General features: G+C 44.5%; 1 protein-coding gene across 3 annotated transcripts in view; it reads right to left on the reverse strand.

Moving 5' to 3' along the window:
- Nucleotides 1–138: 138 nt before the first annotated feature.
- Nucleotides 139–14,325, reverse strand: part of larp1 (La ribonucleoprotein 1, translational regulator) — a 47,523-nt gene continuing 33,336 nt past the window's right edge. Inside the window, exons 6-21 of one of the 3 annotated variants that reach the window (XM_080483645.1) lie at nt 12,810–12,944; nt 12,428–12,577; nt 9,155–9,317; nt 8,382–8,526; nt 8,123–8,297; nt 7,852–8,018; nt 6,773–6,880; nt 5,773–6,099; nt 4,011–4,134; nt 3,659–3,864; nt 3,466–3,572; nt 2,737–2,894; nt 2,494–2,638; nt 2,302–2,411; nt 2,054–2,181; nt 139–1,219 (exon numbers count right to left, since the gene is read on the reverse strand). In XM_080483645.1, coding sequence (XP_080339771.1) covers nt 1,028–1,219; nt 2,054–2,181; nt 2,302–2,411; nt 2,494–2,638; nt 2,737–2,894; nt 3,466–3,572; nt 3,659–3,864; nt 4,011–4,134; nt 5,773–6,099; nt 6,773–6,880; nt 7,852–8,018; nt 8,123–8,297; nt 8,382–8,526; nt 9,155–9,317; nt 12,428–12,577; nt 12,810–12,944 — 2,540 coding nt within the window. In that variant the 3' untranslated portion in view covers nt 139–1,027. Of the gene's footprint in view, nt 1,220–2,053; nt 2,182–2,301; nt 2,412–2,493; nt 2,639–2,736; nt 2,895–3,465; nt 3,573–3,658; nt 3,865–4,010; nt 4,135–5,772; nt 6,100–6,772; nt 6,899–7,851; nt 8,019–8,122; nt 8,298–8,381; nt 8,527–9,154; nt 9,318–12,427; nt 12,578–12,809; nt 12,945–14,325 lie in introns of all 3 variants that reach the window. The other 2 variants (XM_080483644.1, XM_080483643.1) reach the window with 2 other exon arrangements.

Raw genomic sequence — 14,325 nt, forward strand, 5'->3', positions numbered from 1 at the left:
CAGATGGATGATTCAGTCCTGCGGCGTGGACTCGGCGGATGGATGGATGGATGGATGCGGCGGACAGGAAGTGAGGAAGCACCCAGAGGGAGATCATCTGGGATTCTCCCTTCAAACTCTTTTGTTTGTTTTTTTTTTGGGGGGGGGTGATGCACTTCCCGCAGGTGGATGTGTTGAGCACAGAAAGCCACAGCGTGCAGGATGACAAAACTCGTAACAAAGCCAGTGACACTTGGAAGACAGCTCAGAGGTGAGGGAGGAGGAGAGGAGATATGTGGGAGAATCATGATGCTGTACAATCGAGCATAAGTTGGCGGCCACAAGTTAGAAGCAGTAAAACCATTAAAATAAGGCAACTTTCGCTGATCCAGTCTGAAGCGAGGGGCCGGCAGGAGGGCGGGTTTCCCCGGTTCATCGTTTGGGTCTCGGATGCCCCTCCCCCGACGTCAGCCACAAGGAAAATTAAATAACTCTGCCAATGGGAAGGTCAGTCGCTCGGTTCAAGCCACTTTGGTCCAGCGTGATGTCGGGAGCAGCGCCCCCCCCCCTCCCCAAGCGGGTGGTGGTGGTGGTGGTAGTTGGTGGTGGGGGTTGGGCTTTCAGGTGAATCGGCTCCGATCCGCCTCATGCTGAAGAAATAAAACTGATGACTAATCTGAAAAGGAAATTCAGCCAGCAGCACCGAGGGTCAGACGAGGGTCCCATGGACAGGAGGGGGAAGGGGGGGGTAAACACTGAGGAAGAAAAAAAAAAATCTCAACCACTCACCGCGGGAGAACGGCTAAAAAGTAAAGTGTTTGCCTTGTTAAGACAAAAAACTAATCATCTCTAAACGGAGCCCGATTCTTTTGCTTTTGTCTCAAAAGTTTTCAGAAGCAAAGAAAAAAGAAAAAAAGAAGTCATGATTGGATGAAGAGCGGGTCCCCCCCCCTCCTCCTCCTCCTCCCCCTCTCCCTCCCCCGGCGCAGAGAGAACCGGCGGCGTGCAGATGTTGGCTCAGTCTGGGTGGACCGCGGCCTCCCCGCCGTTACTTCAGCGTCTTGGCGTCCGGAGCGGCGGCGGCAGCTTTCTGGCTGCTGGGTTTGGCGTCATCCTTGGCTGAGGGGGCGGGGCCTAAGCTGGCCTGGCTGTGGGGCTGGTTGGAGGGCTGCGACGGGTGCCGGCGGCGGCCGTCACCGCTCGACGAGTGTCTCCGGCGGCCTCCCTCCTCCATCGGCGGCTGCAGCAGAGACACACCAGAGAAACGGATATTTACACAAAACTCATACAAACTGCTGCAGTTTCTTCTTCGTGTTGTGCTGGAATGCTGAGATCAGAGGAGTTAATGTTTCTCTCCACTAATGTTCAGTCAGAGAAGAGACATGAGGAGCTCATCACTTCTACAGCACAGCAGCGGCTCCCTTCAGAGGAGCTCATGCAGCGGGGGGGGTCAAACAACACCGGCCCACAAGAGGCTCCGATCTGGACCGACTGACCACCAATTCTAACTGCTGCAACGGAAACACTGATTGTTGAAGAAAATGTCATTTCCTGAAGTAATTTCTTGTTTTTGTGTGAGAACAGACATTTTCATCTGGAAGACTCTGCGGCACAACAAAGCATAACTAAAGTTTACATTTAAAGCTTATTATTATGTCTCGACCAGTCAAGATGGAACTGCTCTTGAATTGGCCTCTGAACACCTGATAAACATCTGTAGAATTTCTAACCGTGTAAATCGTTGGCTTCACAGGTGATTGAGAGAATTCATGTTTTGAATGCTGAATCAAAAAAACCCTCTAGTGATTCTTCTTGAGGAATTAATCTCTGCATGTAATCCATCCTATTTCTGGAAGGTTGTGGGGGAAGACCAAACACACTGGTTCATCTCTGTGACGTTAAGATCAGTTTGATGTTTTTCGTTCAGTCCTGCTCTTTTCACTTCGACCAGTTCAGTTGACTTTCCGTCTCCACCATCGCCTCGGCTCACTAAGAGGAAAGTTCCTCGTTTCACTTGAATGTGAATGAAACCCCTTTAAATGTGAAAGTATCCCCACGTAACAACTGGACTTACATCAATCCTGAAGTCTTCCAGACGTTTGAACTTGCTCAGGTACTCCTGCAGCTTGGGGTCGATCTCCATGGTCTTGGCTTTAGAGTACTTGAGGTAGGCCCAGAACTTCTCCAGCCCGTAGAGCTGACCTGTGACCAGCAGGAAAAAACAAAAACAAAACATCAGACAGAAGAAGTGACTTCAAACATTCTTCTTCCTGAGTGAGACGTCGTGTTTAAAAACACGGTCCGCGTCTCGACTCTCCTCACCGGCTTCGTAGTCTTTCGTCGTCTCCTCCTGGAAGTCCTTGAAGATGTCTGGCCTGAACTTCTTCTCCAGTCCGTAGCTGTAGTACCTGAACAAGCACTCCAAGCCGTACCTGGAACACGCAGGTACCGAAGTGAACCAGACAGAAGCGGTAGAATGTGGCAGGTGAGGACCGTGTGAGCCGAGATGTTTACCTGTATCCTTCCTTCCCGTCCTCCACCACCAGCTGCCTGAACTCCTCGTACATCTTCCTGTTGAAGTGATCCCGCAGGAAGAACGACCAGAAGCGGAAGAGCGTGTTCATCTCCTGCGATTGGCCGATTCCCAGACGCTTCCGCTCTGTGATTGGAGGGGAGAAGAGACGCGGGTTTTTGTCAGAAGGCAGGAGCGGGATTATTATGCCAGCGAGCGGCTCTGCGGCGTCGAGGACTTTGTACCGTTTAGGCAGCGCCGGCGGTATTTGTGGTAAACGTGTTGCGTGAAGCCGTTCTCCTTCAGCAGCTCGTGTGACGGGTGCTGGAACTTTGGCAGCGACTGCGGCGTGCAGCCGATGTTACTCAGGGCGGGCGTTCCCTCCGACGGGCTGGCGTTAGAGCTGAGAGAGAGGGAGAGAGGGGAGAGAGCAAGAGGAAGCGAAAGAGAGATAGGAGTTAGAAAACCTTATGTACATAAACATTTTGCTCTCACTTTTATTCTTTGTCCACACTGTAGTTTTTTTTGTTTTTTTTTATTGGTCTAATCACCACACTAAAAATGGATGAAACACCTGGAATTACTAAGAACTGATAAAAAACAAGAAAAACAGCAAATAGATAAAATCACTACAAAAGCTTAAAATTGCTAATAAAGCTAAAACCATCAACTATAAATGTCATGAAGGCATTTTTTTCTTCAGCAGGTTTTGTGGCTTCAGGCAAATTGTAGTTGGTGGAAAATCACAAAAAGGCTCTACAAACAACCAAACAAACACGCAAAGACAAGTGAAGGTGCAACTTTATTTATCGCTTCTTTATAGAAATATCTCAGGCAACACCAGATAAATTAGTGGAAAAACGTAGTTTTCCTTTAATTGATTGTAGAAATTGTAATTTTTTGACGTGTACTTAATGTGCAGATTTCTCAATAAGATCTATGTTTTCTCAACTCATTAAGTTTTGCCTGCTCACCTGACGGAGGCGGTGCGGGATCGATGCTCTCTGGAGTCCATCACCCAGCCCACGTGACACTCCATGGGCGGGTTGGAGCTGTGTCTGGTTTTCCTCTTCCTCGGCGTCTGGAAGGACACGGGGAAAACGTTTCAACACTTTCTGTGTGGGATCGTCTCGCCTCTGAAGCGTTTGCTCGCTCGGCTCCGCTCACCTTGGCGTCGACCGGCCGGCTCTCCTTCACCACGGGGTAGAAGCGCGGTGTCATGGTGGGGTCCTTCCTGTGCGGCGTGCGGGGCGTCCGCGGCGTCCGGGCACTGCGGTAGTTGGGCGAGTCGGGCACGGTGGTCGGGAGCGAGCGGGCGATGGAGGAGGGCTCAGGGGCTCCAAAGAGCTTGTTGGCCAAGGCGTCTGTGGGGACTGAAGGTGGAGGAAACGGTTTCTATCACACTCTACAAACGTGTTCGGTTACAATAATAACAGCAGTAGTGTGTGTGTGTGTGTGTGTGTGTGTGTGTGTGTGTGTGTGTGTGTGTGTGTGTGTGTGTGTGTGTGTGTGTGCTCACTCTGTTGGGGTCGTGGGGGGCCGGGCGGGACCTCCTGGTTGGGGTCGACGGGGGGTTCGGGGGTCAAGCAGTCAAACTGTTCGCGGCTGATCAGGTGGACCTTCTTGAAGTTCTCCACTTCTTGCTGTGGAGGTGAAAAGATCTGGTTTTAACGTGATGAAGACTTTGAGGAAACGCCAACGGAGAGGTTGTGAGTGTCGACCTGATCTGCAGCAGTTTGGACACTGAGATGCAGCAGCAAAACATGGCTGCCAAAAACATCTTTTTCACCCTCATGTTGGCCGGTGTCGCTCAGCGCTCTGACTCGAGCACGACCGCCGGCGGGGTTACATCCGCATGCGCACACCCTGAACGTTCCACGGGTCCACAACTCTTAGATCAGCTTTTGTAACGTCCAGCAACAAACAAGCTCAGCATCCAGAGAACAACACACAGATCATCAGAACAACTCACACTCTGCTTCTCATCCCACCGGGTGTCCGCACATCCTCGAGCGTCCATCTCTCTCTCTCCCTCTCTCTCTCTCTCTCTCCCCGCCCACGGCCCGCCGGTCCGACCCCTCAGGCCGAGGCCTGGTGTGCGGGGTTTATTTAAAAACACACGGCGCCGGACGGCCGCGAGCTGGCGGTCGCGTGAAGCTCCCACAAACACAGCAACAAAGCCACAATGGGCTGCGCCGACAACAAAAGACAGGACAAAACGCACTGGACGTTTGGTTTCTACATCCAGAAACCGCTCAAACGGAGGAAGAACATAAGCGCTGAAGGCAGAAACACCTCCAATGTGGCAGCGAGGGAACCTGGAAACGGTCAGAAGTTAAAACCCGGGAATGTTCAAGTTATTTACCTGAGCTTCTCCAAACAAACGCTCAGTCGGTGATGGTTCCCACGATGAACTCTGTCTTCGATTAAAGGCCACGTTTAGCTAATTCCTGTTGCTTCTGTTCCAAAGTGATGATTTTAATTGTTTCTGTTCACAGATTAGATGTGAAACCTTGAACTGAGCCGTGCGGTTTTGCTTTGGGTTCATATGATCAACATCAACAGTCATGAAGCAATAGTTGCTTTTTAACACACTCTCATCGTCTCTCATGTAACAGAAACTTAAAGATACAAGTTCAACCAACACAGAGACGCCCCGTCTCCTGTCCTCACTGGGAACTTCATTCGTTTCATTTAACATAAATATATTGTGTTATAATCTAATCTAATACAATACTACATATGCACATTTAAATGTTAGAATTTTTTTCTTTAAATTTTTTTTTCAGATTGAAATGTAAATTTAATCTTTTAATTTATTGAAGGTGTAAAACTCATTTTGGCTCCCATATGGCACAATTTAAACCCAACTGGTAAATAATAGCGTTTTAATCACTAAATAACTAGAACTATGAATCTCTGTCTTTGTTTTAATGCAACAGAGTGCTGATATATAATTAGGACGATCATATTCAATGAACTGTCCTTTTACAAGAAAAACTTGAAATTTCAACAATCTGTCTCAGTCCATTGTGCTTTACAAGCTAATTAAACTATTCACGTCTACAAACACAGAAAACATGAAGCCACATGCGGGAGGAACTGAAGTCTAGTTGGTGAGTTCATATTATGGTCAGAATAACTTGTCAAATTCTAGAAATGATCCTTAATGTCGACACATTCCTACGTCTGTGTAGTAATCCTGATCACATGACCCTAATGAAGCTCAAGCAGGATCGACAGAACCGATCTGGTGGATCATTTCTTGCGGCGGACCTCACCTTGATGGTGGCGTACTCGGGCTCGTACGTGTCGTCCCACAGGTCCTGCTCGTAGTAGAAGAGCCCGTCGTTGATGACCTTGACCAGCTCGCTGGACAGCTTGGAGCGCGACGTGTGCTGGCCCGTGCGGTCGCCGCCCGGGTGCTTCCTCAGGTAGGGCGGCGTCTGGGTCACGATCAGGATCTTGTTGACGTCGTGGTCGTCGATCTCGCCGTCCGTCTCCTCGTCCGACCAGTCGGTGAAGGTGTTGCGGCGTCCGTCCATCTGCTCCATCTCCTCATCAAACATGAAGTCCAGCTCCTCGGGCTCGTCTGGCTCCGCCCCGTCCTGACCAGGAAGAAGAGGAGGAAGAAGAGGAAGAGTTCATGACTTTCTCTCATCACTCAACCTTTATCTGAATATTTTTCATTTTAACTGAAATGTATTTATCAACTGATTTTAAATAGTTTACAGGTGATTCAGCATTAAGAAGCATGTCAGCATTTAATCTGTACATTTATGATATTTTATTTAAAGAAAATTATTATAACAAATTTTCTTTTTGAGAATATCATAATTTAACAAATGATATTGTTAATTCTCATTTGAATTTGACTAAGAATCATTTCTGTATTCTAAAAGCAAAAACAATCCCTAAACTAAAACCAAAGTGGCACTTTATGTTTGGCTGGTTATATATATAAAAAGAAATATGATACATGACACCACTGAAAACCTTCGATTACCAACATTTTTACTGACATAAATGTTTGTTTCAATTTTGTTTTGCTGACTCATGGTTTTGGGTTAAATCTTCATTTTTACGTGTCATATTTCCAATCAGTGGAGCTTAGAAGTAAAAGTGGATGATTAGAACCCAACTTCCTCTTTAAAGTGAAAGCCTCTGAAAATACTGGTCTCGGCTACGATTCCAAACAGTTGACATTTTTAAGGCTTTTCTTCAGTTTACTGGTGGTCACTCCCAATGGCCGTGTGACAGATTTCAGTCTTGCTGCCTCACCTTATTCCCAGGAGGAGCGGCGGAGGGCGAGGAGCCGGGCGGTAGAGCCGGGGAGCGAGTCAACTCGTCTTTCTCCTTCTGCTGAGGCGGCGGCGTTTGTTGCTGCTGCTGCTGCAATGAGGGGGCCTTCATCAGTCAACCCATCAGAGACAAACAAAGAGGAGGAGGACGGTGCAGAAAGAGATAAATCATAAAGGAATGATAGAACGATGCAAAAAGAAATGTTAAAAAAAAATAATAAAGCAAGTGATTTGGCCAGGTTGTAAGTGTGACAACAAACCAAAATAAAATCAGGAGAGAACAAACATTTACAGATGACTTCATTAATGTCTGGTGCCTTTTTGCCAGTGTGACTGCATAAATGATTCTTTATCAAATAATATACAAACAGCCGTTTCCATTGAAATAATAATCAATATCTAGGAGACTCATGTTACTACTCTACTACTCAAGGTGCTGCGTTACAGGAGATTATTATTTTCAGTATCAGAACCTAGTAAACCAAAGCGACGGTCAAAATTAAGGAGGTTTAATTAAACTTTTCCCTAAAACCTTTTGTTAATCACAGAAAACTCCTGCCTTCACTACAGTTACAAGATACATTTTGCAAACATCAAATGAAGCACAGGCTTTGCAACTGGAAAATAGTTTTGCAGCCATAACGGGAGGAAATAAAAAACATTATTTGACATTTTTAGTCCAAATCCATAGATATTTTATCATGGCGCCCATTTGTTTCCAGTTTGTGTTATACTAAAAGATCCAATCTTGAATATATTTGATAACATTATATTTTCATCCTGTCACTACAGATAAGACTTGGCATGGACACTTCCCAGAACCTTTAGACTGTTTGTGATAGAAAACAGAAAAACATTAAAGACATTAAAAGTTAAGGATTTATAGAGGAATTCAATCTAATCTAATCGAGTTACAAAAAAGTGAATATGATTGTTTTTTGTTTTATTTTTTCTAAATGGCGGCATGGGAGAGCGGTCGTTTGATTTCTAAAAAACTAAATACATGTGAACGCAGAAGGACTCCAGATGTTTCTATGTTGACGTTTCCTCTGAGCTGACCTTGGGTCTGGCAGGAGAAGGTCTGGGCCTCTTCTTAACCTCTATCCAGGACTCGGAGTCCAGGTCGGGGAGGCTGGCCGAGAGGCCTTTGGGCATCGTCTTGAGGTTGGAGATGTCTGATTCGGTCTTGGTTAGCTGCTGCACTGGTGTGGAAGCTCGGGGAGATCCTGATTAGACACCGAGACACACATTGGGTTAGTAAAACCCAGAACAGATTCCGACCCTGCAGAAGAAGCGATCCACCAACAGAACCTGCATCGTTCCTGCTCACCTCTGTGGTCATCCGTTAACTGTCTGGGGACGAACTCGGGGCAGTTGATGAGTTGGGAGAAGTCGGTGTGGGTTTGGTTTGCCATGGCGAGGCCCGGCAGGGGCCACTTCTCCGGGTCCACCTTCCGACGGATCTTCATGTCGATCACCTCCACCTCTTTGCTGTCCTTCAGAGCCTGAAAGGAGCGAGGGCGGCTCAGTTACAACACTAAAGATGCAGGGATCTGAGTTCATTTAGGGGGGCTTTGTTCACAGGTTACCTCCAGGATGAGGTTGACGTCAGTGGTGAGGGCCTGCACTCTGTGGAAGCTCGCGATGAGCCCGACGGGCAGGAAGCCCTCCTGATCCATCTTCCTCCGCAGGAAGAAGTCCCGCTCCAGGTTGTCCAGGCTGAAGTAGTACTCACTGTAAAGGAACGGGAAAACAACGAAAAAAGGCGACATATGATGAACATCAGCACAAAACGGATTGTCAGCAAGTATCTCTTGTTTTGTTGCATGAGGAAAAGAGTCATTAAAAGCAGTTAGGATGAAGAGAAAACAATGAAATCATAAAACAAAAACCTTTCGTGTGTGTAAACAAATACTTTCTACGGAAACAATCGGAAACAGACGATCTGACAGAACTTGAGCGATTTAAAAACACACAAGGAAGCAGTTCTGTGTAAAACCACTCCTGGTTCAACACATCTGCAGAAGCGAGATCTGCTCTCCAGACAGCAGAGGGAGCTCACAGTTTGTGCTTGACAATTAGTCTTTACATGAACTTTATCATCTGAAAGCAGCAGTTATATTGTCAGCATGGCAACGCCAAATGAAAACACTAAACCATACAAACACCTGTCATTTCTTCGTCGTGTTTTGCTCTAATGCCGAGATCAGAGGAGTTAATGTTCTCTCCATTGATGTTTAGTCAGAGAAGAGACATGAGGAGCTCATCACTTCTACAGCACAGCAGCAGCCTGACTGAAGCTGCTCCCTTCAAGAGACTTTAACCTCTCCGGCGCGTCGCCGCCACACTTGATCAAACTTACATCTGCCTCTTGATGTAATCCTTCAGCAGATCCTGGTCGACGGTGTAGAGGTCGTTGCTGCTCATGTTGTCGTAGTAGTAGGTGACAGAGTTGCTGAACTTCTGGCCGTACGGTCCATCTTTCACGTCGTAGGACTTGTAGCCGTAGTGGTAGTCGTAGTGACCTTTGGAAGACAGAAACGGTGGTGGAGAGGTTAACACTGCGGCCTCACGGCCAGGATGTCTGGTGGGACTCCCTGTGTGGAGTTTGCATGTCCTCCATGTGCTCCTACAGACACAAAACATGCATCTGAGTTTAATTGCTTCTAGTTGTGATCGACTCTTTGTGTTTACTGAGATAGTACATGGTAATAGCTGCTTATTTGTGATATTTCTGATGTCTTATGGATATAATCATATCCATCCTGCATTCATTTAGTTATAGAAATTTCAATGGGTGATTATATCTGCTCCAGATCAATTCAACACTACATATCTCGTAGTTATTAAATATTGTGTACCAACATTCTTACGTTACGAATTTTCATTTGTTTTCAGTGATTATGAGCCCTGATGTGTGAACAAACCCCCAAAATGCAACACAAGTTTAGCATTTTAAGTGCTTTAATCTGAAAGTACTGGGTGCTGGAATGATTAGTATCTGCTTAGCGACCTGAATTCATCTGCTTTCTGCTAGTTTTAAATATTATAGATATTAAAAAAGGTCTTAAGAGTTATGGGATTGTGAAGAACTCGCATCAAATTCAACCAAAGGTGATGGGATGAGAATAAAAAGCTTTCAAACAAAGACATCATGATCTGCTATCATAAAGCTCTAAATGCCTGGTTGAGTGAAAAACAAAACTTGAAGAAGCCACTCACTTTACAAGAACCAAACCACAATTGTGATCACAGCTCACTTTCATCCACATACTTTATCTGTTTAACTCTTTTCTTCCATTAGAACTGCCATCTGCTTCACTTTCACCGCTTCTGTTTTCACGTCCTGCTAAAAGCTCAGTCTTTGGTATTTCCTCACTTATTTAGTTCTTTAGTTCTGGTTATGGTCCGGGGGAATGTGGGCTGTGCGTATCCTGGCAGATGTAGGCTGTGTGTGTGTGTGTGTGTGTGTGTGTGTGTGTAGGGGTTTGTAGAGAAAGGCTCACATGAGAGCCGAGTAAACACCAAGAGACAAAGTTCATCTGCTCGGCATCAACTCCGGTTTGTTTCTTCACGGCTGCTTGCAGTCAACAGCGTTCTCACACGGAGATTCAAACTGAATTTTACACATTCCCTCCGAGTTATTTGCAGTCTTGGTTCCGTCTCACTCGTTTTATGAAGTCTAAACAGGTTAGGAGGAAGAGGAAAGGAGCGAGGGAGGGAAAAGTGAAAAGAGCCCGGCGCTGCCAAAACCAGCAGGCCTCCAGGGAAACTGGCTTCTCCTGCTGGATGTGAAGCCTCGCTCTCGTTCCAACGCCCTCTGGGTCGGTACTGCGCCTCAGTGGGGGAACGTCAGGGTCAAACTAGCCAGTGTGAGAGCAACTTCAGCTTCAAGGGGGGGGCGGGGGGGGAATACAACTGAACACGAAGAGCAACGGCTCAGTCACGGTCAAAGCTTCATTCAAACACGCCCACTGTTGTTTTACAGGGGACCGACACTTTATCATTAACATGATTTACTTTCCCACGTCTTTTTACAGTTCTTTACTCATTTTACTGAAGATTTAGCTCATTTAAAAACTGTAGTAATGCATGAGTAATGCTTCATGTGACACGAGAAACGCTTATAGAGTTTTATGATCATATTCTGAAGTCATCCAGCAAATAAACTTTTATTTGCTCAGTTGATTATTGTTATTATTGATGATAATTAGTGATAGTTAGTTTGCGCTTATGTTTTGGCTCAATTTCACTGGTTTCGTGGCACAAAGTAATTCGTTTGAATTAAAAGAATGTTATACAGAAAACCTTTCTTCCACCTAAAAAAATGTATTGACCATGGGGATTTCCACAAAATGATCTACAATTATCAAAGAAGGAATTTTAGACTCATCACCGATCAAACCCCTGGAAGTATTACATTTCCCAATTTCAACAGAAACAAATACTGAAGAATTGAACATTTTGCAGCAGAAGACACTCAGAAGTTTATCTTCTATCAAGCCAGAGCCGTAATAATATTTATCAAGCTCATTTATATTATTATTGTAAAAAATAATGTATTTAATCAGTCAGGTCAATTGAGAATCAGATCAAATAGACAATAAGTACTAATAAATAAACAAAAAAAAAGCTCTCACAGCTAAAACGCAGCCAGCGAACAACATTTTATGAGCCGCTCTTTGAATTGATTTAAACTTCATCATCATTATGAGACTGAGCGAGGATCAACGAGTGCCGAGATCAGAGTTGTGAAACTTTCTCTCCACACATGTAGAGTCAGAGAAGAGACATGAGGAGCTCATCACTTCCACAGCACGTCAGCAGGAGGCGTCGCACTGCCTCGTTCGCAGTGTTAAAAAAAAACCCCAGCCAGAAGTTTCTCCTGCCAGAGCAGGAAGTGGTGGAAGTGTGTTGGTATGATCGCTGTATTTAAACCATGTAGTCTTTATTTTGTTCCCTCTCAGCTATAGCTTTGCAACAACCAATACTGTCATCATTTTAAATGTAATAAGCCAATAATGTCGTATTTAGAAATAATAGGTGCAGCTAAAATTAGGAATAATACATAAAGTTCTACATTTCTTGGGGGGAAAAAAGCTTTTTTGGAGGTGTGGTGCAGTTTGCTTATCAAAAATATGTATAATGGACGGGATAGTCGTCATATTCGTTCACTGAGGATACATACGATGCTGCATCATGGTTGGCAAGTTATCACCTGGATTATACACAAAATGATTACGTCACTGGCAGTTATTACATAATTGGTTGGCTACAATCCTGTTTATTATTTCCAATCTTATAACACTTACTTTTCTGCTTAATTCTTAGATGTTTTGTTGAACCACGATGTAAATAAATATATTATTTCTACTAACATAAAGTGTAAAGTTCATTGAATAATAAAGTGAAAGATCCAAAGTGTCTCTTTGATATTATCGAGCTAAACCCTGAAATGTGTGAATGAAGTGTGGGGATTGTTTTTAATATTTCATCATAACTGCAGCGAGGACTGTGTGTCTGAACTGTGTTACACAGAAACTGCACATGAAGGATGAAGGATGTCCGGACCGACGCGCAGCAGGTAGAATTCTCGTATCTGGCCTTTGTGTGCGCGGTGCAGCGCTGTGCGTACCTCTTCCTCCTCGGCCTCGCCCCCGGCCTCTTCCTCTGCCACGCCCGCGGCCTCTGAAGCCCCCGCGGAACGGCGCCCCCTCGCTCTTCACGCTGGACACCTCGTCGTGGTCGTCGCGCCACTCCCGCTCGTACTTCTGACTGTGCCAGTCTGTCGGGAAACAGGAAGACACTCCTGTTAGCAACGGAACCTCACACTGAAATAAGAACTTTGGTTTCTTCCAAGATTAGGGTATAAAAGAAAAACCAAAGTGTTCTTGGTGGGGTTCATCACAGGTGTCGCAATATTTGCAAACTAAAACTTACTCTCCCTCCTTTCCACACACAAACACTGGCTCATTATCAACTTCTTCTATTTCCTGCATCATCGACCACGGACTGACCTCGGAGGTCGTTCCTGGCGTTGGGGGGAAGCCGCGGGTTCTCATTCTGTCTGCTGTTGTTCCTGGAGGCCGAGCGCTCTCTGGGGCCCTCGGACTTCACCTCGATCATCAGGGGAACCCACTTCTGCTTGTTTCCTGCTCCAAGAAGACACAGAAACCAGTAATTCAGAGGCCAATTACATGAATCTCGGTCAGAGTCAGACCTTTAGCAACATAAATTTGTCTACTGAAGGAGTATTTTTGAGGAATATATAGTTCATTTCATGACTAAAATACACTTAGATTTATACAGGGCTTCATGATCACAATGAATATTGTTACCAGATGCATCAGCATCATTAACCAAAGAACTATTGATGGAAATGAAGTGGAAACTAAAATTTAAAGTCAAATTGCAGGACTGATTTCTTACATTAAAAAAAAAAAACTATCTTAATGTACATTTTCAATTTTTATAGGTTTTATAAAACAAAGGTCTTTACCTGAACTGAAAAACGTACAGATTCATTGTGTGAATAAGTTAGAATTTCAAAATTATAATCACACAAACAAACAAACAAAAAATATATGAAACCAAGTTTTTCTACATTTGTCACTGAGCCTTTCAGATACTTCACAACTAAAAGAAAAAACACAAAAAGAAAATGTAATTAAAATAAAACCCAAATTACAAGAGAACCCGTCTGCAGGTTGGGAAATTTGCAAGAGACAGTCAGTTATGGTAGATGTGTTCAAAGTAAGTCTGGAAAAAAACAACATAAGTGTACCCCCCCCCACAAATTGTTGAATACTTAATGAAATCGAATGTTCATATTTATATGACAGTCAATATTTGAAAAATAAGTTGAAGCTTTTTATTGCCATTGTGAGGATCATTACTGCTGGGCTGTCCTGCATTACCTCCACTGGCCCGCAGGGGGCGGCAGCAATCTGTTATTTCAGTTTGTGGGGACGTTGTGTATTTGTATGTGAATGTGGGATAGATCCCACAGACACACATGGAGGAGAACTGATCAAGTGACGTGGCCTTAAGTTTTTGAGAAAGAAATGCAAAGAAAAAATAATTATTTCAGTATTACTTTTCATTATATTTATTTGAGTAATAGTTTATTTTATTAAACCATATTGAGCACATATTACTAAATATATTTACATTGCTCTGTGTGTATATTTATAAGTGCAGGTGTGTGAGTACTCGTATTCATTTGTGATCAAGTGGTAGAGGTGCAGGTTTTTAAAATGCATGTTGATATTTTTTTGCTGTCGGTTTTTGATCATTCATCAAATATTATGAAGCACCTAAGAAGTCGATCGTTGACTTACTGGAGTGTTTTCTTTTTTTAAAGGTAAATCTACAGTTCAGACAAGAAACGTTCCTTTATTATTTGACTTCACATCTCTGAACAGTTACAAAATCTGAGAATCAAAAAGAAACTTGTCGAAGTGAAAACACAGCGGTATTGGTCCCTGCCAGCACATTTGTATGCCTGAATGTGGCATGAGGAGAAAAGAAAAG

Source organism: Lipophrys pholis, assembly GCF_963383615.2.
Source record: "Lipophrys pholis genome assembly, chromosome: 16".
In the NCBI taxonomy this organism is placed as follows: domain Eukaryota; kingdom Metazoa; phylum Chordata; class Actinopteri; order Blenniiformes; family Blenniidae; genus Lipophrys; species Lipophrys pholis.